General features: G+C 36.4%; 1 protein-coding gene across 1 annotated transcript in view; it reads left to right on the plus strand.

Moving 5' to 3' along the window:
- COL5A2 (collagen type V alpha 2 chain) overlaps nucleotides 1-25,238 on the plus strand; it is a 134,669-nt gene that overhangs the window by 78,892 nt on the left and 30,539 nt on the right. Inside the window, 21 exon segments of the mRNA XM_033112503.1 lie at nucleotides 2,499-2,609; nucleotides 4,006-4,083; nucleotides 5,692-5,736; nucleotides 6,483-6,536; nucleotides 6,953-7,006; nucleotides 8,095-8,148; nucleotides 11,086-11,139; nucleotides 11,520-11,573; nucleotides 12,472-12,516; nucleotides 12,998-13,051; nucleotides 16,002-16,046; nucleotides 17,407-17,460; nucleotides 19,677-19,727; nucleotides 19,729-19,762; nucleotides 19,765-19,775; nucleotides 20,492-20,536; nucleotides 20,649-20,747; nucleotides 22,009-22,071; nucleotides 22,301-22,441; nucleotides 23,416-23,469; nucleotides 24,077-24,175. Coding sequence (XP_032968394.1) covers nucleotides 2,499-2,609; nucleotides 4,006-4,083; nucleotides 5,692-5,736; nucleotides 6,483-6,536; nucleotides 6,953-7,006; nucleotides 8,095-8,148; nucleotides 11,086-11,139; nucleotides 11,520-11,573; nucleotides 12,472-12,516; nucleotides 12,998-13,051; nucleotides 16,002-16,046; nucleotides 17,407-17,460; nucleotides 19,677-19,727; nucleotides 19,729-19,762; nucleotides 19,765-19,775; nucleotides 20,492-20,536; nucleotides 20,649-20,747; nucleotides 22,009-22,071; nucleotides 22,301-22,441; nucleotides 23,416-23,469; nucleotides 24,077-24,175 — 1,299 coding nt within the window.

A 25,238-nucleotide genomic window follows, 5' to 3' on the forward strand; every position in this document is an offset into this window, starting at 1 on the left:
GCCACCTAGTGGCAATCTGCGAATACTCTTTATTGTAGATTGCTTCCTGGGATACTAGAGTATCCTGGGGGATGGGAAGGAATGATTGTAAGTAGAACATTGTTTATTATAAAATTTATGTGATTCAGCTCACTTGTAAATATGAAAACATATGTTTTTAGTGGATTCCCAGATTACAATTTTTGTTTTCAATATTTATTAGTAAAAATGCTCACGTATTATATTCTTCTTCTTTTCACTTACAACATTACTTTTTATATTCACCTAATTCCAGATAATTTTCATAAATTTTCATTAATTTTAATCTCAATCTGCTGCATAAGAGTACATCATGTAGACTATTTAAAGGAGATGCCATAGAGACAACGAATGCATCATGAAGTCAATGAGAATGTGGGCTGTCTTCAGAGCAGATTTTGAAACATAATTATTAACCGCAGAGGGCTAGAGGAAGGACACAATTTTTTGAGGATTAATATTACCCAAACGTCTCTAAATTCCCATTGACGCTAAATGTAGATTTTTGTTTTGTCTTTGGAAATCCCTTTGGGAGAAGAAATAATGTTTCGGTTAACTTTTTGTAAATAACAACATCTGGTTCTCAGTTAGCAATTTCACATTTCAAAAATGAAGTAGAAGTTTTCCACACCAAGCTCTCTGAGTAGGTCAGGCAACTATTCTGTCTATACAGCCGTTGACAATATACATTTCCAGTTCATGTTGCCCACACACATATGATCCAGGAATCCTAGATAGCAATTAAAATCAGCCTCCATTATATATAATAAAAAGAGTTCGGTGAATTGTCAGTGGTCAGAAAAAAAGTCAGAAAAGGTTTGATTTCTAAAGGATGAAAATAATTTTCTGAGATATTGTTTTTCAAACTGTGAGTTTTTTAGGCTAATTTATGTACTTGTATTTGAATAGATACATTTGCTTGTTTATCCCATTCTTCTATGAAGTAAACATTCTGTATGAATGTTTGAATATATTAAAATACATTAATTAAATGAAGAGTTATTATGCCACTTTCTTCAAAACCATCATATGCAAACTGCCCTCTCCTACTTCAGCTTCTCCTATATTTACTATTTCTGCTTTATTATTAATAGCTCATATGTCAACCGCTTATCGTGGGCCAGTAGGTATTCTCATGTTTAGGTATGAGAAGCTTCTTTTACTGTTAAACTCCAATTCATTTACCATATTTTTCTTTGTCCCTGCTTCTAATTATAAAAATTATATTGACTTTTGAGTTCTTTGGTCCTTTCTTTCTTCTTAAAGTCTGTTAAGATTCTTCAGGGTTAAAAAGCCCGAAAATACTGAACAAGACTTGTGGAAATGATGAGGTTAGGGAATGAAGCAGTTCCAGAGCTGAGGACGTGGCTGTTCCCCAAGCTGTCTTCAGAATGTAGGTCAGGAGGATGGAATTTGGCAGCTAGAAATCATTGCTCACTTCTCTGAGAACGGGACTTGGCTGGGTCACTGTGCCTTTTCCTCTATTTCCATTGGTCTGGTCTACCTCTGGGGGTGGTAAGGAAAATAAAGTGTGCTAGACTTCAAGTACTAGAGCAAAAAGAATTGAAATGTGAAAATGTAATTAACATATATGGAGTGTCCGCTATGTGCCAGGAATTCTGCGAAGCATTAAAAAATTAGAAACCTGTGAAAACACCACAAACTACAATCAAGGGTCCTTCATATTTTTGTTGTTGTTGGGAGTGGGGGAGTTTAAGGAAGCACATACATAGTTAACTGTAATCTAAGACAGTGATTTTAGAAATTGTTGATTAATTATCTTTAACAGCAAAACTCAACGAAATAAGGAAACTTATTCTAGAATACTGATGAACTGAGTACAGTTTTATAATTATTCCAGGAAGGCTGATTTCCTGGGGATTTAACACATCAATAGTAAAATTCTTACCCAGAATTGCCATGTCCCACTGGTGGAGGCTGGTACCAGTGCTAAATTACTATAGGTGCTAGATTGTTATTTTTTTTTAAGACTGTCTTTTTAAAGAGAGGTTTTAGGTTCATATCAAAATTGAGAGGCAGGTACAGAGAGTTGCCATTTACCCTCTGCTCCCATACATACATAGCCTTCCCCATTATCAACATCTGCCAGCAGAGTCCATAGTTCACATTAGGCTTCCCTCTTGGTGGTATACATTTTGTGGGTTTGGACACCAGTGTGTAATGACACCATTATTGTATCATGCAGAGTATTTCCACTGCCCTAAAAATCTCTTGTACTCCACTTATTCTCCTTCCCACCCCACCCCAAACCTTGGCAACCACAGGTGTTTTTTTTTTTTTTTTTTACTGTCTCCATAGTTTTGCCTTTTCCAAAATGTCATAGTTGGAATCATACAGTATGGCTATTCATTTTTAAAATAATGAACACACCATTTCCATCAAGATGTCTGTGCTTTTAGCTTCTTTACTAAGTAGGTATTTGGCAAGGGGTTCTAATTTCCACTGGCTTGTTTTTCCAGGGTCCTCGTGGTCCTCAGGGAATTGATGGTGAACCAGGTGTTCCTGGTCAGCCGGGTCCCCCGGGGCCTCCTGGACATCCATCTCACCCAGGACCTGATGGTATGAGCAGGGTGAGTGCTGTGCTTTGTTCAGTGTCATATTTAGGTAATATATTGTTTTTGATTTATTGCTATGATTCTAAAATGTTGAACCTTGACTGTAAGAGCAGCTAAGTGAATGCAGTGCTGCTATGAATAGTGGTAAAACTAAGGAATCCACAGGGACTTGTTGGAAAATTCAAAGTAGCATTTTTTTTTTTAAAGTGCTGCTTTAAATTATGTGCATTTTTCAATGTCATTTCTGGACTCTGTGAGCTTTGTTCTTTCTGTTGATTCTAAAGGACCACTAACACTGTCCCCACTATGAAATGAAAAGAGAGATGTGTCGCTATCCTTTTGCTGTTCTCTAGGTTCAGAATGCTGATGACATCTCTGTTATGACCTCCACACCAAGGGAGGAAGACACATCTGTGATGGTGTATGCGAAAGGGCCACTGAGTTGATGCTAAAAATGCTATTTCATTATTTCCCAAATTTTAGTTTCCTACCGGAAGTAAAATAAAACAAAATGTCTGTACCCACCTCTTTGAATTCTTAGTGGCATGATAGGGATTTATGAGTAGATTGCATAGCATAGCAAGGGAAAAATTTGGAGCCCTGAAACACATTTTTCTTTCTCTCTCTCTTTCTCTCTCTTTTTTTTTTAATCACAGTTCATACATTTTTCAACTGATGGTAGAAAGAATTGCCAATTTATTTTTTTAAGTGATATACACATTCTTTTCCCACAAAAAATCTGGAAATTAATAGAACTCCTGGAATGTCTATTGACAATTTTGGTCACTTCGGTTTCCAGAGTATTTTAGATGTGAAAGAGAATAGGTAAAACTGTTGCCAATTCTTGGAACATTCAGGGGATGCATTAAAAGGATTATTAAATTTTTATTAACTTACATAAATACAGTTTAAAGCTTATTGGCCATTAACAAAGAAAGAAGAATCTAAGTAAAATAATCTGAAATGGAATCTGGAATCTTTAGGACAACTGTTTTAAAAGCATCTGTTAGGCTATGTTCAGATGTTTGTCATGCTCTAAGCAGGGAAAGAAATCAGTTAAAGAGATTTACACCTGAAATTGATTAAACTGGCTAAGCACTTAACAGAATAATTCATACTTTGTCAAGCATCAGACATTTTGCCCATTGCGATAGTTATTCTGAAGCAGCATAGTTATAAAATACTCTGAGGAAGATTGTTCAATCAAAAAGACATACAATGAAAAACAACTTGAAGCTTTTTCCTTGCTTTAAAGTCAAAAGTTTAAAATGATTCTCAGAAAAAAAAAAAATGATTCTCAGACGAGCCATTCTAAAGAATCCCAGAGAATGTGCATACATTTCTCAATTTAATAAGTATTTTGATATATGCCTTTTACTGTGAAAATAATGTCAACACATTGCTTTTACAGCCATTTTCAGCTCAAATGGCCGGGTTGGATGAAAAATCTGGACTTGGGAGTCAAGTAGGACTGATGCCTGGCTCTGTGGTAAGTGCAAATCTTACTGATAATTGAAGTACCTGTGGAAAAAAATTATAAAAAGAGAAGATTGAGTTAGCTAGTTAAGCAATATGTGTCTTTTAAAACATAGACATCCATTCACTCATTCAATTTATTTCTCAAACCCCGGTATGTACCAGTTACAAACCCTGTGGTGTTCCACTCATAACTGTGCAAATTGTTTGTTGACATTAATAAAGGGCTATTTGTATATTTCACTTATTATTTGAAGAAAATAGAGAATTTTGAAACATAACCACCAGCACCATATCAAAATGTGTGCTTTTTTTAGATAAATAAAGCAACTGTTTATTGTGTTGTTAGAAATAGTGATTTGGTAAAATTTTGAAATGGCAAGTTTTGCCAGTTTTGTTTTCATCTTTTTCTAGTTGTCTTCATATTCTCTCACCGCCTATGCCAACAACTTTGAAGTTCCTCACTGGCCTCTTGACTGGTCCCATCCTCTTTTGAATTTCTTCAATAGCAAGAAAGTTTCCCATTTTTCTCTGGGGAAGTATTTTAAACAGGGTTTTTGGAACAATACAATCTCACTGAATGTATTAACACTTTTCAAACCAACTCTCCCATACATTTTTGCTCGTAACATAATTCAGAAGCATCCCAAATTAATGGAATTTCAGGGAAGAAGACGCATGAACTCAGACCGCCTAGATAACTACCCCTTCCACCTATCCTCCAGGCCAGTAGTACGAGTAACGTAAACATTGTTTGTATATTTTAAGTCACTAGCAATATGGTCTCATTCGATGATTATCTTGGGATAGTTTTCTGAAATATATGAGTTTTCATCCATTTGAAGTTCAAATTACACATGTAGTTATTTTGTTACTGAAGCTTTTATTTCCTTACCCTAAAAATTGGATCAATTCCAAACAAAAATTTAAACTTTTGCCTTAAGAACAAACCTGATTTTGATTTAATTGATTTCACTTTTTAAAGTGTGACATTTAAAAACTTGTGTAGACATAAATTAACAAATTTTTTAAATCGCATTTTCCTTTTCTTCCTTTCGTTATGTCTCAGTGTAATCTTTTCATGTTTAAATGAGGAAAGCCTGTGTGGATATTTTAAGTGTATATTATGAAAGAAAGAAAGAATCTGTAAAATTCAGTTCCCTGGATAATTTTGTACTTACATTTAAAATAATCCAGTCATTATTATTGGTGGTTTCATGAGCCTTTAATTCAACTTGCTCATTATAAGAATTATCTGCTCTGAAACTGAAGAATTAAACAGACAATTCAATAACTCCTTTATGCCTACCAAGAGTTTTCTTTTGTCAGGTGTTCTGGTTTAACAGAACCATCCCTTAAGCATGCAAGTATTCTCGTTCCAAAGACATTGGGTGTGTGCAGGCATATTCTTTATTTCTCTTTATGACATTGAGGATGTGTGTAAGATCATCCCAAATGTTGTCCTAGCTTTAATCTTCTTGAATTTGACTGCATTCCAGATGAATACAGATGGAGAATGTGATCGTCTCCTACTGTCAGAGCTCCACTTTTCCAGATTCTAAAGCTGATTCAAGATTTTTAAAATGTTCGATCTAATTGTCATGAACCATTTGCCTTTCAGGGTCCTGTTGGCCCAAGAGGACCTCAAGGTTTACAAGGGCAGCAAGTAAGTCATTTATAATTAAATTACATACTGTAGCAAAAAACGTCTCTGTGAAATAGCTGCTTTTGACTGGTCTTTCAATTGCATATTGTAATGTTCACTTAGAATGGGTTTTATTCAATTAATTTTCACTCAGAAAAGTGAGTTTTTCAGAGTTTCTTCATGGGGCTAAACTTTTATTGTCTGGATTCTTTATGTAATTGACTTCTAATACAATGAACTTTTATGTCATATCATGATGAAAATTCTCATAGTTGGTTATGTGCCAACTCTGAGGCTATGAAATCAGATCATAGAAGGTCATTACTGTGTGGCATTATTAGATATAATAGTCAAGGTGATCACTTCGTGGGATCTTTAAAAAGAATATAGCGCTTCCTAAATGGTAGGAATAGAAAGTATAGTTCTTGTAGAAGAAGCAGGAGGTGGAGGAAGAGAAAATGATCATGGGGATAACTGCCATTGGTTGAAAATTCTGTGCCAGCACTATTCTAGGTTCTTAATATGCATTCGTTACCTAAAGAGCTATAAAAGCCTAATGAAGGAGGTACAACATTATTTTCATTTTGCAGCCTGGGAAACTGAAGTATAGAGAGTAAATAACTGATCTGAAATCACATAGCTAGAGAGTGGTGGAGCCAGAAGCTTGGACAAGTGCACCATACTTCAGAGAATTTAGGATTTACTATTCTGTTTTCTTGTGGTTTATACATATAATTTGTATATATACAATTTGTTCTCAAATTTAGGGTGGTATTGGCCCTGCAGGACCTCCTGGTGAACCTGGTGAACCTGGACCAATGGTAAATGTCAAGTAAGCATGTAGACCCAGTTAAATATGGGTCCACTATTGTAATGGTGTCCTGAATGATTTATTTGACCAGCTCCTTACTAATGTAGCAAGAAATTACAGCCCAGTTCAGGGGCCCTGTATTATGCACTGTGCTTAAGTTGTGTTTCTGGTGGCAGCGTATTTAAATTCAGAGAATTTGAATATGGTCAGCAGACAGTGCTGATATATGCATTTGTGAAATTAAACTCTTTCCTGTTCAATACATGATCTGAGTGATACACATAAAATTCACAATACTAGTAAAGTTGTTTTCTCTTATTTTTTCACTTGTCTCAACAATATTTTTGATTAAACCATGGGTAGGTATAGGTAAATGTAGGTAAATATATTTTTTTTCTTTCATTTTGTTTTGTTTTGTTTTATTAGGGTCCAATTGGTGCACGTGGACCAGAGGGCCCTCCTGGAAAACCTGGTGAAGATGTAAGCTGCCTTTCTTCATTTTCCTTTGAAATTTTAAAAGAGGCTAAGAAGAAGCTACAGTGTCAACATGAATATTATTCATTAATTCCCATTTCATTTCCCCCATTTCGGGCTTCCATTATTAAAGTCAATCAAAATTGGAGAACTCAAAAGGGAATTTTACAAAATCTAGATGTGCTCTTCATTTTAATGATATTATATTATTAGGTACTGTCTCTTTCCTTGCTTTCCTCAGGTTTTCCATTATGATTTCTCCATGAGATACTAGAATTGTTGTCACAATAGCTGCAGCCTTTGCTGGTGGACTCTCTGAACTGATCTTAAGGAAAAATACATTACTCTGATAGCAAAACATCATTATGAGGACTTCATTAAATGATTTTTCAAAATGTGTTAGTAAGGTAGTGTCAGTATTGTTCTCTGATGTTGAAAAAGTCATGTCTTCAGTTGGATTTTTAATTAAAGTTAAGACTCAACTTCAGATTTTAACCTTAAGAACATGCGATCCAAGAACAGGGTCCAACAACAGATTGGCCTTTCTGGATTCTTTTATTAGGTGTCCCAAAGTTGAGGGTAAAATCATGGGTAGGTCAGTCAATTTCTGTGTGATACTAAACTAAGTAAATATTTTCTCTTTATGTGTACTGTGATTTCTTTAAGCAGATACATTGAATTTGACCATAAAGAAAATATCTCTGGTAGTTCTTAATATTTTCTTATGACAAGAAAAAAAAACGGCAAGCAGTGTTTCAAGAAGCACTGTTTAATTCAGTGCCGTATGTTAATATAGAATTTCATAGCATATATATGTATGTGTAAATTTTGATGTTGATAAAATGCTGAGCTAAGTCAAACCAGTATAATTTATATTCATTTTTCCTTCTGGATAAATTAACGAAACCTTCACAAAGTGACTTGCTAGAATGGATTGCCATCAGAAATAGAGCTCAGTGTTTTTACAGTGTTTAGAGTATTGGAAATGAGCTTTCTAAAGAAGACTTTTTATCTGCAGTTGATTTGTCATCTAGTCTCAGAAGAGAACATTTTAATCCTCCTTTGCTTCCTTGTTTTTTTTTTTTTCCATAAAGGGTGAACCTGGTAGAAATGGAAATCCCGGTGAAGTGGGATTCTCAGGATCTCCGGTAAGTATTAATATTTATCAATACGACATAAAGACGAGCTTCAAAAACTAAAGAACATTAAAATTAACTTACAATTACATTGCCTGCCTGTGCGTTAGACTCTATCACCAAGATATATTCCTTTCTGTCATTGTGGAACAAGACATTTTGCCAGGGTGACAGCTCATTCCAATGCCCCGCTTTACATTACAACAAATGAATGACCCTCCTAAAGCAGAAACTTATGTTATAACCTAATATGGATTGTCTCTGAATATCAAACTGAATATCAAATTTTCAGATAAGTCACCAGCCTGACCTACCTACGTTTTACATCTCAATCCCATTTATCAATTTTTATTTTTCGATATTTTTATTTTGTGCTGTTCACATGTCGAAAACAACAACTTGAAAGGAGCAGTTACTGACTTGGTTTTTAAATTGTGCTCAGGATGCCTTTTTGGCTGCTCCCCAAACCCTGATGTTGGCTGAAATTTTCAACTGATGTTCTGGGTCCTAAAAGTCTTATGACAAGATACACTGAATACCAGCGCTCCTAACACAGCTGTTTTCTTCCCCCTTGGCTCACTACAGGGAAGGTCCTTGGCAAGCCATTCCACCAGAGTTCAGGACCGCGGCCACTTGGCTACTTTCCAAACCCACCTTTCTGTCCTCACTCACATTACTTTGATAGACCCTCCCCTAGGATGTGCGACAAGGGCAGTGAGGAAAATTAGAGAATGATAAGCAAGCAAAAACCCTCTAACATTCCTGCTCTTAAAGTTTCTCCTTATCCAACATCCTCTCAACTGATTTGGCCCCCTACTTGTTTATATGACCTATAATTTCCAAATGTTTCTACCACTCAATACATCCAAGAGTCCTGGAGTCCTCGCCATTTACTTTCTGAAAATTGATGAGGTTCAATGCTAGGATTTTTTTAAACAAATGGATGCTAATCTTTTAAGGGAATTTACAGCGCTCTACGGATTATTTAGTTTCAAATATAAAAGCAATTCTCCACTCCCTGCTCTCTCTCACTGTCCTTTCCTCCCCCATGCTGGAAAGGCAGTGCAGACACAGGCATACGGTTGTCATTAGCACAGATGTTCGTGTCGACCAGTCCAGGCTTGAACCTCCTGTCCTGCTGCACTCTTGCACATTCACAGCGTGGGACCCTCCACGGGGAGGAAACGTGCCCTGCCAGCATGTCACAGATGCACTCTGCAAGTGCAGTGCAACGACCTGTGACTGGGCTGCGATGACAGTCTCGGCTCAGCAGAATGAGAGAGTTTTATGAGCAGTAGTCCATCTGGTTCACTTTCTTGTTTTATTAGAGATATGTAATCACATGAGAATTCCCTTGCAGACCACAAAAACTCAAAAGTTAACTAATTATTTTAAATAACATAGCTCAGTAATTCCCCTATTGGCTTAGATGGATGTGTACTGAGTTTCTTTCTTGCTCAGAATGGAGGGGAGAAAAATCTCAGTCAACAGGAGCATTCCTATGGAAAACCTTAAAGGGAGTTTTTGAAGTGAAAGAATTCCTAAGCACTGCTGTGTAAACAGAAGAATTAGTGGAACTTTATTTGTTCAGAGGGCAATAGTTTGATGTGCACTTACTGTGATAACCCCCACCCAGAAAATGCTACAGAAACACTTTCCCTGCAAGCCATCCCAGAGGAATTATTGCTTTGTTTTTCTCAGATGAAGTCCATTTTTTGAGTTACTTATTCATTAATTTCATTAATAGTAAATGAAGGCTGTGGTAATGCAGAATAGATGGGTTTTGCCATCTGTGTAAGGTTGTGCTAGCACAAGAGAAGTTCCTTAAGAAAGGTTTGGGAAAAGTCTATGAGTTTAAAAAGAAATAGTAAACCATTTCTTCATTCAATTGTTTACTCAATAATTATTCATTGGATGCCCACTAGTTAGGCATAAGGCTACGTGCCAGGGATATGCAGATTAATGATAATGACTGATAATATTTAATGGCATCAATGTATGCTATCAAATGCTCAGTCTGCTGGTGGCAGTAGTAATGGCATTCAAATTAAAGCCTACTTTAAGGTAGGCAATGAGAATAAGTGAATAATTACGTCACTGGGTCCTTATCTATTTTAAGAGGGTAAGAGGAAAACGGTTTAAGCATCATTTCAAAATAGTTGTACCATTTGCATTTGACTTTGTGTTTGATTTCTACACCCTTTTATTATTCAATACGCTTAGATGAATGATGCATAAAATTAACAGAAATTAAGAAATTACTGAGTCAAGGAACCAACCCATTCTCTCTGTATTTGTTGCCTCTTCCTTCTGTCGGAGATTTCATTTCCTTAGTTAATTTTTTTAAACAAACAAATCCACAAGCTTCTCCTGAACATTTAACTTTAAAAAATTATCTATTTATTCATTTTAATATAGTCTTCCTAATCATTTTCTACTGCCAATATTTAGAAGTTCAGAGAATATAAAACACTTTGGTTTGCTACAAATGCATTTCTTTACCACAAATTAAGCACAATATAAAGGAAAAAATGCGTTGTTTTCTTTAAGTTCCTCTTCTGATTTTTTCCTATACCTTGACCTCGTTGAGTCAGACACTGAATTCACTCCTATTATTTCCTCAGAGAAAATAAAATTGGTTTTTTAGTGTTTTTTGTTACTAATTATCATACAGTGACATAATTTGAAAATGTCATCAAATCAATACCTGACATTAATCCATATCTGGGTAAGTCATGCTTCCATTCCTAACAAGTATTTGCCTTGCTAATTTTTGATCAACTAGATGTATTTTCATATATAAATGTGTACTGCTCCTTTTTGTCCTTTGCTTTGTTGGTGAAAAATTATGTAACAGATACTTTCTGGGGAAAAAAAGTATATTAAGTAATTTCCTATTCTTATTAATGACTCTGAAATGCCTTTCATGTTTTTTTTCCTTTCTCCAAGGGAGCACGAGGATTTCCTGGGGCTCCCGGTCTTCCAGGCCTGAAGGGTCACCGAGTAAGTTCAATACTTAGTAATCCTTTCAGATACTGTGGCTTACTGAGCAGGGTCTGGGTGCAGCACCTTCAAAATATTTCCAGAGCCATTCGTCAGTTGTACTTAATGGCTTTGATTGCAGTAGTCATCTGTGGATGCTAAAATCACAACGCTTTTTTAACATTTCCTTTGATTTTTATTTGTTCTATAAAGTATATTTTGAGTTCTTTTCTTTGAGTAGACTTTCAAAAAGGTTGAGAACTTGGGAACAGTTTGAGTAACAACTTTAACGTGAGATTTGTTTTCATAAGGTACTTTCAGTAAGCTTAGTTTTGGTTCTTCCTTTATGCGTCTGAGAATCCAAAAAGCAGTAACATACAAATTTATATTTTTCTTCTCAGGGACACAAAGGTCTTGAAGGCCCTAAAGGTGAAGTTGGAGCCACTGGTTCCAAGGTAATTGTATAGTACCTCAGTATAACATTCCTAGAGCATTTTGGTTGTGTTTCAAGTGCCTATAATTTATTTCAGAACCACCTTAAATAATTCTGAAGGAAAGAGGAGTATAAGAAAACGATTAGTGAAATACATAAATGTAATTTTTCATAGATGAGTGGTAATAGTTTTACCAGTATACATGATGTGATCTAACTTTGCCACCAAGAATAGCCACCGTGCCACTGGGTTTCTGCCAATATAGGATGCACGTTGTGTTTATGACATACAGCACTATGAATTCACCTTCTAAAACATTCATTCCTTTTCCTTCTTCAAAAATATCAGAGGTTTAAATGCTTCATTGGCCCCATTATTTAGTGCCATTTTAAATCCAGGTCCTTTCGGGCCACTGTTTCTTCCAAAAATTTATTTATGTTTCAGAGGGAAAGAGAACATTGAGGAAGTACAGAGTGCTTTTTAGTGGGAAGTATCATGAGATACATATGTGGAAAAGCATTTGGCTTTACAATTGTTATTTCTATGCTTCACATAATAGAACTTAAAGGAATATTACAGTCAATTTTAGCTTTGTAAAGTTTTACTTGACCTAATGTATTATCGCAATGGACAAATAATTACTTTTTTGATACTCATTAGTGTGTCTAGGTGTGATAGTTCCATCAATGTTATTTAAATCCTCAGTTTTATTTCAGAATTATTTCTTTAGAAACAAAATTTCATTGCATTTTGAAAAAAAAGGTGATATAATAGACTTTTGAGGTCCTTCATTGAAAGGGTGCCTTTCAAATGTACATTTTGAAAATATGCCTTGAGAATGATACACACATGGAACAAGATGATGTCAATATCAGTTATAGGTTTCTCATATTGTAATGTGATCTCATTTTTGCTTTAGGGTGAGGCTGGCCCTACTGGTCCCATGGGCGCCATGGGTCCTATGGTATGTATTAATTTAATTCTTTGTTATTTCTTTGCTTTTTAGATGATATTAAGAGAATGTTTAAATGAAAAAAAGACACAGAAAACATGTTAGCTGGCGAAATAATTTTGATTACCAGCTGACAGGCAAGCACACTATAAGAATTACATCCTTTAAATAGAAAAGTCTTCCTGCATTTCATTGTATTTCTTAACTGTGAGTGTCCTTATTTATTTAGTTTTTCTGTACTCAGTGATCAAATCAGAATTCTTGTAGATTCAGCCCCATTAAAGCTAGATTAAGTGAAATCTGTTTAGGTAAGAGGTGGTAGGTTACATATCTCTGCAGGTGGAGAGGTTTTTAAACCCAAAATTGCCTCAAAGAAATGCTATCTCTTAGTGGCCAATAATGTTGAGTCTCAGTTGGATTGAGTAGCATAATCAAACTACCCTAGAGTTAAAATAAGATGTTTCAAGAGATATTTTCTTTCTCTCATCCCCAGGGTCCAAGAGGAATGCCAGGAGAGAGAGGGAGACTTGGGCCACAGGGTGCTCCTGTAAGTATGTGTCTTAACTCTCTCAAATGCGCTACTGAATATACCTTTTAAATGAGAGTAACAGTACTTGTTGCCTACCTCTTAATTTTTTTTTGTTTTTCTTTTGAAATAAACTTAGGTTTGCAGAGAAGTTGCAAAGATAGTATAAAGAGTTCCCATGTACCCTTCCCTTAACTTCTCTTCCTGTTAACATCTTATATAACCAGACTACATTTGTTACCTCTTTATCTTACTACAGAAATTAAGAAAATAATGAAAACATAGAGCAGCATGGAATATAATCCATGGAAAAACATAGACTTTGGAATAGTAATAATATTAGAATAATAGGTAACATTTATCAAGCACTTATTATACAGTTCGCATTCTTCCAAACATCTTTATATTTATCACAATCCTAAAAGGTAAGTACTATGAATACACCCTTTTAAAGATTTGAGTCACTTGATCATCTGCCCTCAATCTATTTTAAATGACATTTTGAGAAATATCCTTGCTGTTTGCCCATGTACCTTGAACCTAGGGGAGTGTGTGTGTGTGTGTGTGTGTGTGTGTGTGTGTGTGTGTTGTGTTGTGTAGCGGGGAGGGGGCGAGAAGGAGGGTTGCATATGTTATTAAGTCTCTTCATAGCTCTCTAAAGGTCAGGCTACACTTGCTAATATTTCAAACTTGCTGTTCATTATATTGCAGTCACTTTGCTTTTGACAATTAAGGGTTACTACCTCGCCTCTATTATTTTGAGATCCTATCATCCCCATTAGTATAGGAATCTCATGTTTACAGCATCCCCTACTATTATCTCACAGAAGATAACCACCTTGGGGCTTCTCAATGGCACCAAAGTTAGGGCCCTGGTTTGGGAAAAGCGAGACCCTTTCACGGGGCCATTCCTGATCACTTTGGCAAGCAGAGTGTCCTCTGGAAGTGTAGAGAATGTTGTGGAATATAATCAGCTGTCGCCTTATCCAGCCTAACATAATATATCCAATCTAGTATGTTTACTTCTCTGTGTTTTCTTCTACCATCTGCCAAAGCGGTTGTGGCTTTTCTGACTCACTTAGTGTGGGCCATTGCTCGGCAAGAACCACCTCCCATGTTGACGCCATCTCCCAGGGTCTTTATCAGGGTGTTAAATGTGTATCATGGAAGAGTACATCCATATCATTAAAGTTCTCCAACTTCATATTTTGTCCCTTTCGATCCAGCACCTTTAGGACCTCATCTCATACATTCTCTCTTGGATCCTGCCTCTACATGGTGTATAGAACTTGCAGCTCCTTTGGTATATAGTTTCTTCTCTCTTTTATGAGAAACAGAAATTCCTCAACCCAGTTATTTTGATTTTATGATAGTTATTGGTCTGGTGGCTGGGGAGAGGGGCAGGTGGTAGCAGTGGTGGCATGTGTTTTGTGAAAAAGTAGAGGCTTCTGTCTCATCTCTAGGCAAGAAAGAAGCATAAACAGTCAATGGTGGGAATCGGCCATTATACAGGCCCATGCACTTCAGGGTATCTGAGATTTTGAAGTTCTTAAGATAGCCCAGGCCTAAAAGTCAAGGTCCCCCGCATCTTCCCATCAAGGTCCCTGACCATGGCATAGCAGACTTTTATGTTTTCGAATTCAAACTTCTCAAGAGCTTTTAAACCTTGATCATTAAGTCCTGGGCCTTACCTTCAATTTTTCTTCCCTCTGGTTGTAAAAGATGACAATATTTTTAAATGCTGCCAAGGAGCCTTATATTGATGGTTACTATTAGCCTTTCACTGTCTTTCTCCAGTGGATTCCCTCAACAAGACCCACGCAATTCCATCAACTTTATAATTGCTATTTCCCCTTAACCTTCTCTAATGCCTGAGCTGTTGTACCCATGGCCCATTTCCTTGTACTTGTGGCCTCTGTCAGTTCACCTTGGAGATAATATTTACTACGCATCACCACAGTAGGCCAGGAGTGATACATACTCTATTTATCACTACCTGATTGGTGAGAAATCCAGCTTAAAAATTTCATTTTAGAGTCTGCTTTCTTTTACTACTCCTGGCACCAATGGTGCTAAAGTCTTTGGTCAGGTTTCCCAGGAAATAGCATCAAAGCAAAGGCTTGTGTACAGGAAATTTATTGGGGAGTGCTTTCAGAAACTACACTTGTGAAGAAATGTATAAAAGAAGTAGCTTTGTCCCAGGGAGAAATTATGTGGTGTTACAATTGCAATGGACACCTCAGTCTCTATGAATCTTCAGTTCCTTGGGAACTGTGGAGCTCTGATGGCTCTTCAGATTTGTCTTAAATGGGGGCCAATCCTTGGTAGCAGTGCATTGATCATGGAAAGGGTATAACTTTGGGAGAGCTAACTTCTTTTAGCTGAGGCAACCTGTCGGGAAGAGTCTCAACTGGAAGCCATCAGCTTATGACACTTCCAGCAGCGGTAGAATGATTCCTTCAGGGCTGAAGGAGTATCTGGGTAATGTCCGCAACATGCATTACTACTCAATTTCCTTTTGTGTGTTTGTGTGCATGTTGTGTGCATGCGTGCTGTAGTTTTTTGTTTTGTTTTGTTTCGTTTCGTTTTCTTTTGTTTTACAAGGAACACATTTCTCGTCTGAGTTAATCTGGCTATTAAGAAGACTGAGGTGTTCAAAATTTCATTGCCTTTGAGCTCATTTTATAGAAAGTGATAGATACATTCAAGTGAAAAGAATAATTTTAATCAGTTTCATTTTTCAGTCTTGATTTTTCTTTCCTATTGCTTTAAGGATAGATGTGTTTATTACTACCATACCCGTGTTGTATAAATGTGTATTTTTATTGCTATTAATCAAGTTAAAGTTGTTGTCAGTTAACATATTATTCTTTAAGTTTTAACAAGGAATTTTTTACAAAGGAAATAAATTATGAGCAAATAAACAGAAAATCTAATCTTATCCTATCTTGTCTTTTTTCCTCCTAATTAGGGACAACGAGGTGCACATGGTATGCCTGGAAAACCTGGGCCAATGGTGAGTTGTATTACTTGCATATTCATTCATTAATTTATTCGTTCATGTTTCCATTCATTAACATTTACAGGGCACCTACTGTGTCCCAGTCACTTGAAATAAAAAGATGATAAGCACAAAGTACTTGTCTTTGAAAACTGACTTGTCTATCAAGGATGAGAGGTTTACCAATTCATATTGTAGCTGCTATTCAATTATAATTCATATTATAATACTGCTAGTACTAACTGATGTAACATAGAATACGACTTGAGGTATGGGAATATCGAAGAGACAATACCTCTAACTGTAGTGATGGAAAGATGTCAAAGAAGACTTAAAGAGTAGCAACTTTCAAGCTAAGTCTTGAAAGATTAGTATATAAAATGAACAAGAATACAACATGGTCCATAGGCTGGATAGATGAGAAAATATGATGAGTTTAGGGGAATATTAGGAGGGTAAATCTGATTTGAAATTACTCGCCCGTAGTTCTTCTCTCCCCTGTTACTCATAAAAAAGAAACAAAATATAGGAGGAAAAAAAATAAATGTTTAATGCAAAATTGATGGAATTAAAATATAGTCTTAAAAGAAGAACCAGAATAACCTAGAATGGAATTTCTTTTACACTCATTTCCTTCAAATCTAGTCTTTAAATCCATGGTTCTCTACACGTGCCTTCCGAAATGTAGGATAGTGACAAATATCCACTTCTTATCAGCCTGAAAAAAAAAATTACTCTAAAATATATAGATTATTCTTAAGCATCATTTTTATAAAGCGCAGTCCTAGATTTTGGTACAAAACATAATTTTCTGAAACCTATCTTTATTACTTGGTTGACACAAAGAAAGCAATTGCAAGAAGCAATTGTTTCACATAATTTGTGTTTTCATTGACTTAATCTCATGTGCTACAACTAGGAAATCTTACTATGTATAATACCACTGGACATGTCTTCTAGTACTACTGTGTTTCCCCAAAAACAAGACTGGGTCTTATATTAATTTTTGCTCCAAAAGACACAGTAGGGCTTATGTTCATGGGATGTCTTTTTTTTTCATGTACAAGATACACTTATTCAAATACAGTCATGTCATCTTCTGGAACATCGTCATAATGTATTAAATGTGTCCGTCTGGCTGATGATCTTAACTGGGGCTTATTTTGGGGGTAGGTTTTATTTTCAGGGAAACATAGTATTTCATATCAATCTTGGAAGGTATTGTGATAAAATTATGTTATTATCTTTGTGATTTTAAACTACCGAGTGGATTATTCTATGTGTCAAAATACAGAATTTTGTCAAACAATAAAAGATGACGTAATTAGATATTAACTAAAATATATGTCTGATCACTTCTGGTTCCTTTTAATAGGGTCCTCTTGGGATACCTGGCTCCTCTGGCTTTCCAGGAAATCCTGGGATGAAGGTAAAATGTTAATATATTTATTTCTTGGTTATATGAATCCCAAAGTGAAGAATATCATTTCATTAAATGAAGAGTATGGAAGTTGCTCTCCACTAAGAAAAGAGTCTAGAGTATTCTCAATGTCCATTATGGTAGGAAAATAAAATTTAAAAATGTAAGAATCAGATATATAATATGTAACTAAAAGAGAATTACTTAAAGTCATACAAATGTAATATCAAAGAATCTGTTGCATTAGGTCTATAACTGCAGAGAGTTCTAAACTGCAAAGAATAAGAGCTTAATATGAATTAAAATTCTGTTCTTGGATATAGTGCCTGGCAGTAATAAACAGCAGAATGTTCTAAATAATAGGAGGTTAAAATAAATCAGAGGACGACATAGGCACAGTGCTGGCTTTTACTCCTACCCACTCCACCACTTCTGCCTTTCACTCCAACCATTTAAAGGAATGGTCTGGGAGGCTGTTTGGCTCTCCACGTGGGAATGGATTAAAGTATTATGCTGGGACGATTTACATTTGTAGTGGATCACAATTTGTTCTTTTTCTCAATACTTTGGGTGATAAATTCAAGGATTACAGTAGGAGGTTCTTCAGATTATATTAACTAAATTAATCAATAAATTCAGAACACTACTTCCAAATTTTAAACTACATGATGTATTTGATTACCTCTCACCCAGTTTCTCACTGGCAATAATTTTTTTCATCTTGAAAATGGGATTAACTCTCACGATTATGCTGTGTAGACATGACTGCAGTCATGGCAGCCACCTCACTTCTCTAAATCTTGTTTTCTCATGGACTTTTGTTGAAGATCAAGTGAGATAATCTATGCAAACTCTTAGTACAGTGCCTGAATCAGAGGATGCCCTCAGTATAGGTGAATGCTTCTTGTGAGTAATGCTACTCAATTGGAGTTGAACTTTGATACAAACCAAAAAAAAAAAAAAAAGTCTGTAGCTGACTTTTCAAACATTTCAAATCCTCTTTGAAATGTGATAGTCCTCAAGTCAAATATTCTTCAAGCTCGCTCTAATGCCACCTTTAAACTCTATGCCACAGGGATAGGCTGCTTTAAAATGATGCCCTAAGTCTTTTTACTAATCGGTCCGTTCTTTCACTGAGAACTCACTCTGAACCCAGGCAGGTAGAATCTTTTCTTTTCCTTTCTGTTCTGCTCCCTGATGTCCTAATCCTGCAGCCACTGACTCTGGCTGGAGGACCCAACCTTCCTGTGTACCCTGAAAAAAATATGCAAAATCCCCTCCCTTTTCATGTAAGACCCTCCACCCTCAATATGAGCTTTGGCTAGAGAATTAAGGAAAGAATACTCACAATGCCCAGGACTGTGACTTAGCAGAAAGTGGTTTCGGCTCCATCTTGGCATCTAGTTAAGACTTCACTAATAATCAGTTTATAAAACAGCTCACTGGGTATTTCCCTCTCCTCCTCGGTATTTCTAGTGCTGGCTGTTGGCTACTGGAACCTGCTTAAATAAAGTGAACCACTTAGCAAAACTCTCCGAAATCGTTTCCTTATCCTACCACTAACACCAGCACAAAATGCCCAGGTTTTTTGTTTTTGGCCAGGGTTCTACTGTACCTGTAAGGTTCTACCATGGTCTTTGCTCTCTGAATGAAGAATCAACTTCCACATCCAGTTCTTTGCAATTTAATAGGGATTTTATATGTGTTGATACTAATAGCTCTCTAAAGCTTACAATTTTAGTTCTAAAATTCCAGGTTCGTGTAGTATTGGTCTACATAGATGTATAATATGTTGGATAAAATACAAAAACTATTTAAGTTTGAATTTCAGTTAAATAAAGAATACACTTTAGTATAAATGTGTCCCAAATATTGCTTGGGACAAACTTATAATAAAATTATTTGTTGTTTATCTGAATTAAAACTTAACTGTGCATCCTGTACTTGTATTTACTGTGTGGACCTCTATCTTGAGTTGAAACAAGGGTGGCTCTCAGGTTGCCTTGCTCTGCTCTTCATGACGCTGGCATCACCAGACCTGAAGGAGTGGGAAAGTGAGTCCGCTCTTTAGGCTAGGTTAGGCGCGTTTCCCCTATAAACCAATTTGTACTCTTGACCCCTTTAAATATTTGGGTGTAAAATGTGACCTTCAAATAAGCAATCAACTTTGAACTGCACCACATTTATATTTTTCTTAAATTAACATTTCCCTTTGCACCCTTTAGGGAGAAGCAGGTCCCACTGGGGCTCGAGGCCCTGAAGGTCCTCAGGGGCAAAAGAGGTGAAACTGGGCCTCCAGGTCCAGTTGGCTCTCAGGTCTTCCTGTAAGTTCCTAGTATGTTTAAGGAGTGTCGCAGGAAGCTGGACATGTTTTATAACATCAGAACAAGGCAGTCTATTTTTAATATATTCTGTTAATTTCTGAGTGTTACAACTCATGAGAAAACAACATTTCTCTCGTAAACTCTGCAAATTTTGTTTATTTTATGGAACTGGTCATGAAAGTGACTTTTTAAATGATATAGTGGTTGATTTTTTTTTTTAAATTTTTTAGATTTTTTTTTATTGGGGAATATTGGGGAACAGTGTGCTTCTGCATGGTCCATCAGCTCCAAGTCATTGTCCTTCAATTATAGTTGTGGGGGGCTCAGCCCTGCTCCAAGTCCAGTTGCCATTTTCAATCTTTAGTTACAAGAGATGCAGCCCACCATCCCATGTGGAATTGAACCGGTAACCTTGTTGAGAGCTCGCGTTCTAACCAACTGAGCCATCTGGCTGCCCCTCCGGAAAGCTCAGCGGCAGCTCATTGTCTTCAGTCTAGTTGTGGAGGGTGCAGCACAGTGTCCCATGTGGGAGTCAAACAGGCAACCCCTATTGCTCAGAGCTGGCGCTCTAACCAACTGAGCCATCCAGCCGGGCCCCTGTGGTTGATTTCTTTTTTTGTGCTATTTTCTGCCTCCTTTTGGAAGATGGGTGGACATCTGAGACTACTGACCTACATATGGCTTAATATTTCCCAAATTCTTCATATATCTCCTAGGGTACAGTGGGAACAGATGGTACTCCTGGTGCCAAAGGCCCAACGGTAAGCAACTACATTGATGCCACACGAGGTTCAGATAAACACAGTTTTGGCCATTGCATAGACTTCTCACTAGGTCTCAGCTCATCGTGTCACTCTCGTATCTTTCTGATAGGGCTCTCCAGGCACCTCTGGGCCTCCTGGCTTGGCAGGGCCCCCTGGATCTCCAGGACCACAGGGTAGCACTGGACCTCCAGGAATTCGCGGCCAACCGGTAATGCCTTTTAAAACAACTAGTAACCATTAGTGTAACTGAACTAAGACACCAAGAGAAATATAATTAATGAGATTCAATGAAACGTAGATAATGTGACTTATCTGAATGAGGCAAATGAAGGTAGGAATTTTTGTAAAGTGAGAGCAAATGTTAATATACAGTTTATATGTTTAAATTCAAAGTGAAATGTTATTGCATTATGTTAAATTTTTGTGGTTTTCATTTAAAATAATCAGGTCATATCTACATGGTCGACCTCACAGAATGTTGTGAGTGGTTGAATAATAAACATTATAGAAAACATTTGCAAGTCAGTGTGGTAAATGTGGAGGTTTAATGGGGATTTATAATGATGATTGGCTAAAAATGGATTCACCAACTATTTCTTGAGAGTTATTTATGAAGAGAGATTTCAACATATTGTTCATATTTAATGAGTTTCCATATGTTGTAGAAAATTATTAGGAAAACATATGATGAGCTCATAAGAAAGAAACACGTTGAAAAATTGTACTTACATGTGTTTTGCCTTGATATATGAAAGTAAAACTTTCTTTCCTAGTACTACTTAAAAACAAGTATTTGGATTCTGTTGCAAGTGATTTGGTTATGCCGATAAATCTTTTTGAAGTGTTGGTGACAGATTTATTAAAACATGACTGTTGCTGATATTTCAAAATTTCACTTTATCATGTTTTCAATTTAGCAATCTGGCACCTATGACTTAAACTACAATTGGTATTTGAAGACACAGATACACAAAACTCTAGAACACAACAAAACCCTAAAACCCTTCGGAGTCAGATGAAATGTTCTGCTTGAAGTTGTCAAACTCTCAATAATAGAACACAATTATAAAACTATTTGATTCTAGGTGAACAAGTCTATTTCCTTAAAATAAACTCTAAGTAGGTTTATCTATAGAAGTTTCATTGTGTAGTTCTAATTTTTATTATCAAACTGGAGTAATAACTAATTGTGATTATTCTAGTATGCATGATAAAAAAACAATATTTAAAAAATAATCTCTTGAATACCACTGTAAAATAAACAGACTGCTACCAAATTACACTGAATTTTATAAAAATTTCACACACATTCTATAAGATTTACAAAATTTAAAATGATACATTATGCTGCTGATTCAATACAGACTCAGCTGCGGAAATTTTGCAAGGCCCATTCACTGTAGTTACTTAAAACAGGTTAGACTAGCTAAATATCATGGTTCTTACAATTTATGATATTTGTATTTTAGGGTGATCCAGGAGTTCCAGGTTTCAAAGGAGAAGCTGGCCCAAAAGGGAACCAGTAAGGCTTCGTGTTTTTTTTTTTTTTTTTTTTCAATGATAAGAAAAGCATAAATATGTCTAGAAGTATACAGCTCAAAATGCTTAAGTGTTTAAAATAATAACAATGAGAATTATAATCCCTTGGGTGTAAATGGTTTAATATAGCTTAAAATTTATGACTGGCTTCCTTAAATGTATCTTTTGACTATAACTCGTTGAATGGATTTTTCTAATAACTGCTCTTTTGTTTTTTAATAGGGGCCGCATGGTATCCAGGGACCAATAGGCCCACCAGGTGACGAAGGCAAAAGAGGTCCCAGAGGTGATCCAGGGGCAGTTGGTCCTCCAGGCCCGCTGGGAAGAAAGGGGTAAAATTTGAATAATAAATAAATTCTTAGAGTTGTGGGGGAATTAAGTGAGTAAGTTTGGCGATAGTAAGGAAAACTACAGTAGTTAAGAGAATTCTTCCAGGTGCAGTGCACAGTTCAATATGGTAATCTGTTGAATTCAAGGAGCCAACTAATCATTTTCATTCATTCACTCAGCTAATATTGACTGAACAAATACTCTATGCCAATTTTGTTATATTGGTGCTTGGGATACAATCAGTGAATAAGAAGGCTATGGTCCCAGAACTTCTCTGGGGACTAATAAACAATAGTTGACTTTAGTGGGGAGGTAAGCAATAAACAAGTCTAGTAAATGCAGTATACACTTAGGAAATAACAGAGTGATGTGGTAGAGAGTAACGTCAAGTATAAAACACTAGTGTGACATTAGATTAGATGGTTAGAAGTAGGATTTTCTGAGAAGATGGCATTTTAGCCGAGACCTGCAGGTTAGGATAAGCCAGCAAGAAAACTTATGAGAAAGAACATTTTTCAGCAGAGGAAAGAGCAGGTGCAAAGCCAGGAAGCCAGAAAGGGCTTGGTGACTTTAAAGATCAGATGACTGACTGAAGGATAATGAAACAGGTTTGAAAAGGACAACAATATCACCTTACATTTGTATAGAGCTTCAGAGAATTCAAAGGGCTTCACATACATGACAATACTCCTGCATGTCATCATTGGCGTTTTGATTGCGGTAGATGCTGACACTCCTTTGCCTCTCATATCTAGATATCAGTTTATGTTTAATTTTACAATGAATTGTTAGAATATTTCTGGTTTGAATAATTTTTACTCAGCACTTACATATTCTTCAAAATTTTAAATTTATTCTGTATAGTCGGGTTTTTTCTTATACATATCTATTACATGTTCGTTTGATCACATCTTCTAAAATCTTTCAGTAATAAAAATAAAAATTCCTTACTCATTATATATTACAAAAACATCAACAATTAAGAATCAAATTTTGGTCATTTGTAGGGTGCTCCTGGCAATCGTGGTTTTCCGGGCTCTGATGGCTTACCTGGACCAAAGGTGAGGTTGTCCTATCAATGTTGACACTCATGTGGGTGGTGCTCCAGAAGACACAATTGTCCAGTGTGTTGACCTAGCCTTGGCCCATGTGGGCCAGATCCAGAAAAGAGTTGGACACAGGTGTCAGGCCTCATGCCAAATCCCTCTTGTGCAATTTCTGTATTATGGAGGTCTGGGTGTCAGGGGGAGAGGACAATGGAGGTATATTGAGGAATATGGGAGTTTGTTTTCAGACTTTTCAGGGACATTCCTGAGAAGAAAAGGTTACAGATGTTTCCTTTCACTGGTATATGATTTTTCCTTTATCTAGACATATAGATTCTTTCAAAATTCTGTAATTTGTTTTTCAATATTTGTATTATTGGAGTGAAGCTCTAAATACAACTTTCATTTGCTAATGACAAAAAACCACTATTCTACAAGAAATCCCAATGAGAACAAAATGTGAAGTGACATTGTTTACAAAGAAGTCTTTGTAACTATTTTGACAAATTATTTGTATGTTATATTAATGCTTTGATTTGTAAAGCAAGATTTTATATATGCTTACTTTTGTTGCCCTGCGCTCTTTTTCTGACATGTTATGTTATGGGTTGCTTTGGAACAGGGAGCTCAAGGAGAGAGGGGTCCAGTAGGCTCTTCAGGACCAAAAGGAGGTCAGGGGGACCCAGGACGTCCAGGTGAACCTGGGCTTCCAGGTGCTCGGGTAAGAATATAGTTTTTCGCTGTATCAACCCAGGACAAATGCTCCTGAGAATTCACTGAAGGGTTTTTGGTTTTGCTATTTTTAATTTAGCTTACTTTCACAACTTGGAACATTTCTTTCTTTTTATGGTTTTGACCTGATTCATTATTTTTAAAATGCTGGTTAGTTATTTTTATCATGTATAGACAGCACAATAACTTCTAGTCTTTCTTTTTCAAAGGCATATATGTATTAATAGTTTTACCACTTGACATGAATTAAAAAATCCTATTTGTCAATTTTTCTGCTAATTTTTAAGAATATTAATAAACAACTTGTTTGACTTTTGGCCGAGAGAATTCCTGATAAATTTCATTTTAACAAAATGTCACTTGAAAATTTATTTGGACTATGCAATTGCCCTTACATTCCGTTGTAAACAATTCCCCTTAAAGAAAGGGATTATACAAAAAGTTGTTGGATGGAAAAATACATTTGGCTCAACATAAGTTCTTTATCTTGAACCCAGTGCTAAATGTACAAGTAAAATTCTAAGATAGTCCTTTCTCCTTTTATACGAGAAAGGGAAATTGGGTTCACCTCTGCTTAGATATTCTTCCTTAGACACTGGATAAAGGTGGAATGCCAGCTGAATGACCAGTCAACATGGCTTATAGCAAAAATGATCCCTGATTTATGACTGCGTTTGGACTGGGAGTGTTATGAATGAATTATAAAAAGCTGGTGGGAAGCAGAGCTTTGGCTTTCCTGAGTTTGATGTAACTTGTACCTGCATGTTCTACCTTGCTGGGACCAGTATACTATGTTCAAGGTGCTGTTACAAATAGTGGTTACATGGGATTTCCAAGCCAGGGTGGCTCCTGCATCCACCATGTAGACTCATTCCCTGGCTTCTGGCCTCCCTTGTGGGAGGCTTGGCGGCTGTCCCTGGAGGCTGTGCTGTGAGGACTCCTTCTAAGGAAGAGTCACACCTGGTGCTGCCCTGCTGGCATGCTGTGTTGTCTGCCCTGAATTCTTCAAAGCCAGCTGGGCGAGGCCCATGACGGTCCTGTGACAGTCCAAA

This window comes from Rhinolophus ferrumequinum, chromosome 8 (genome assembly GCF_004115265.2).
Source record: "Rhinolophus ferrumequinum isolate MPI-CBG mRhiFer1 chromosome 8, mRhiFer1_v1.p, whole genome shotgun sequence".
Classification (NCBI taxonomy): domain Eukaryota; kingdom Metazoa; phylum Chordata; class Mammalia; order Chiroptera; family Rhinolophidae; genus Rhinolophus; species Rhinolophus ferrumequinum.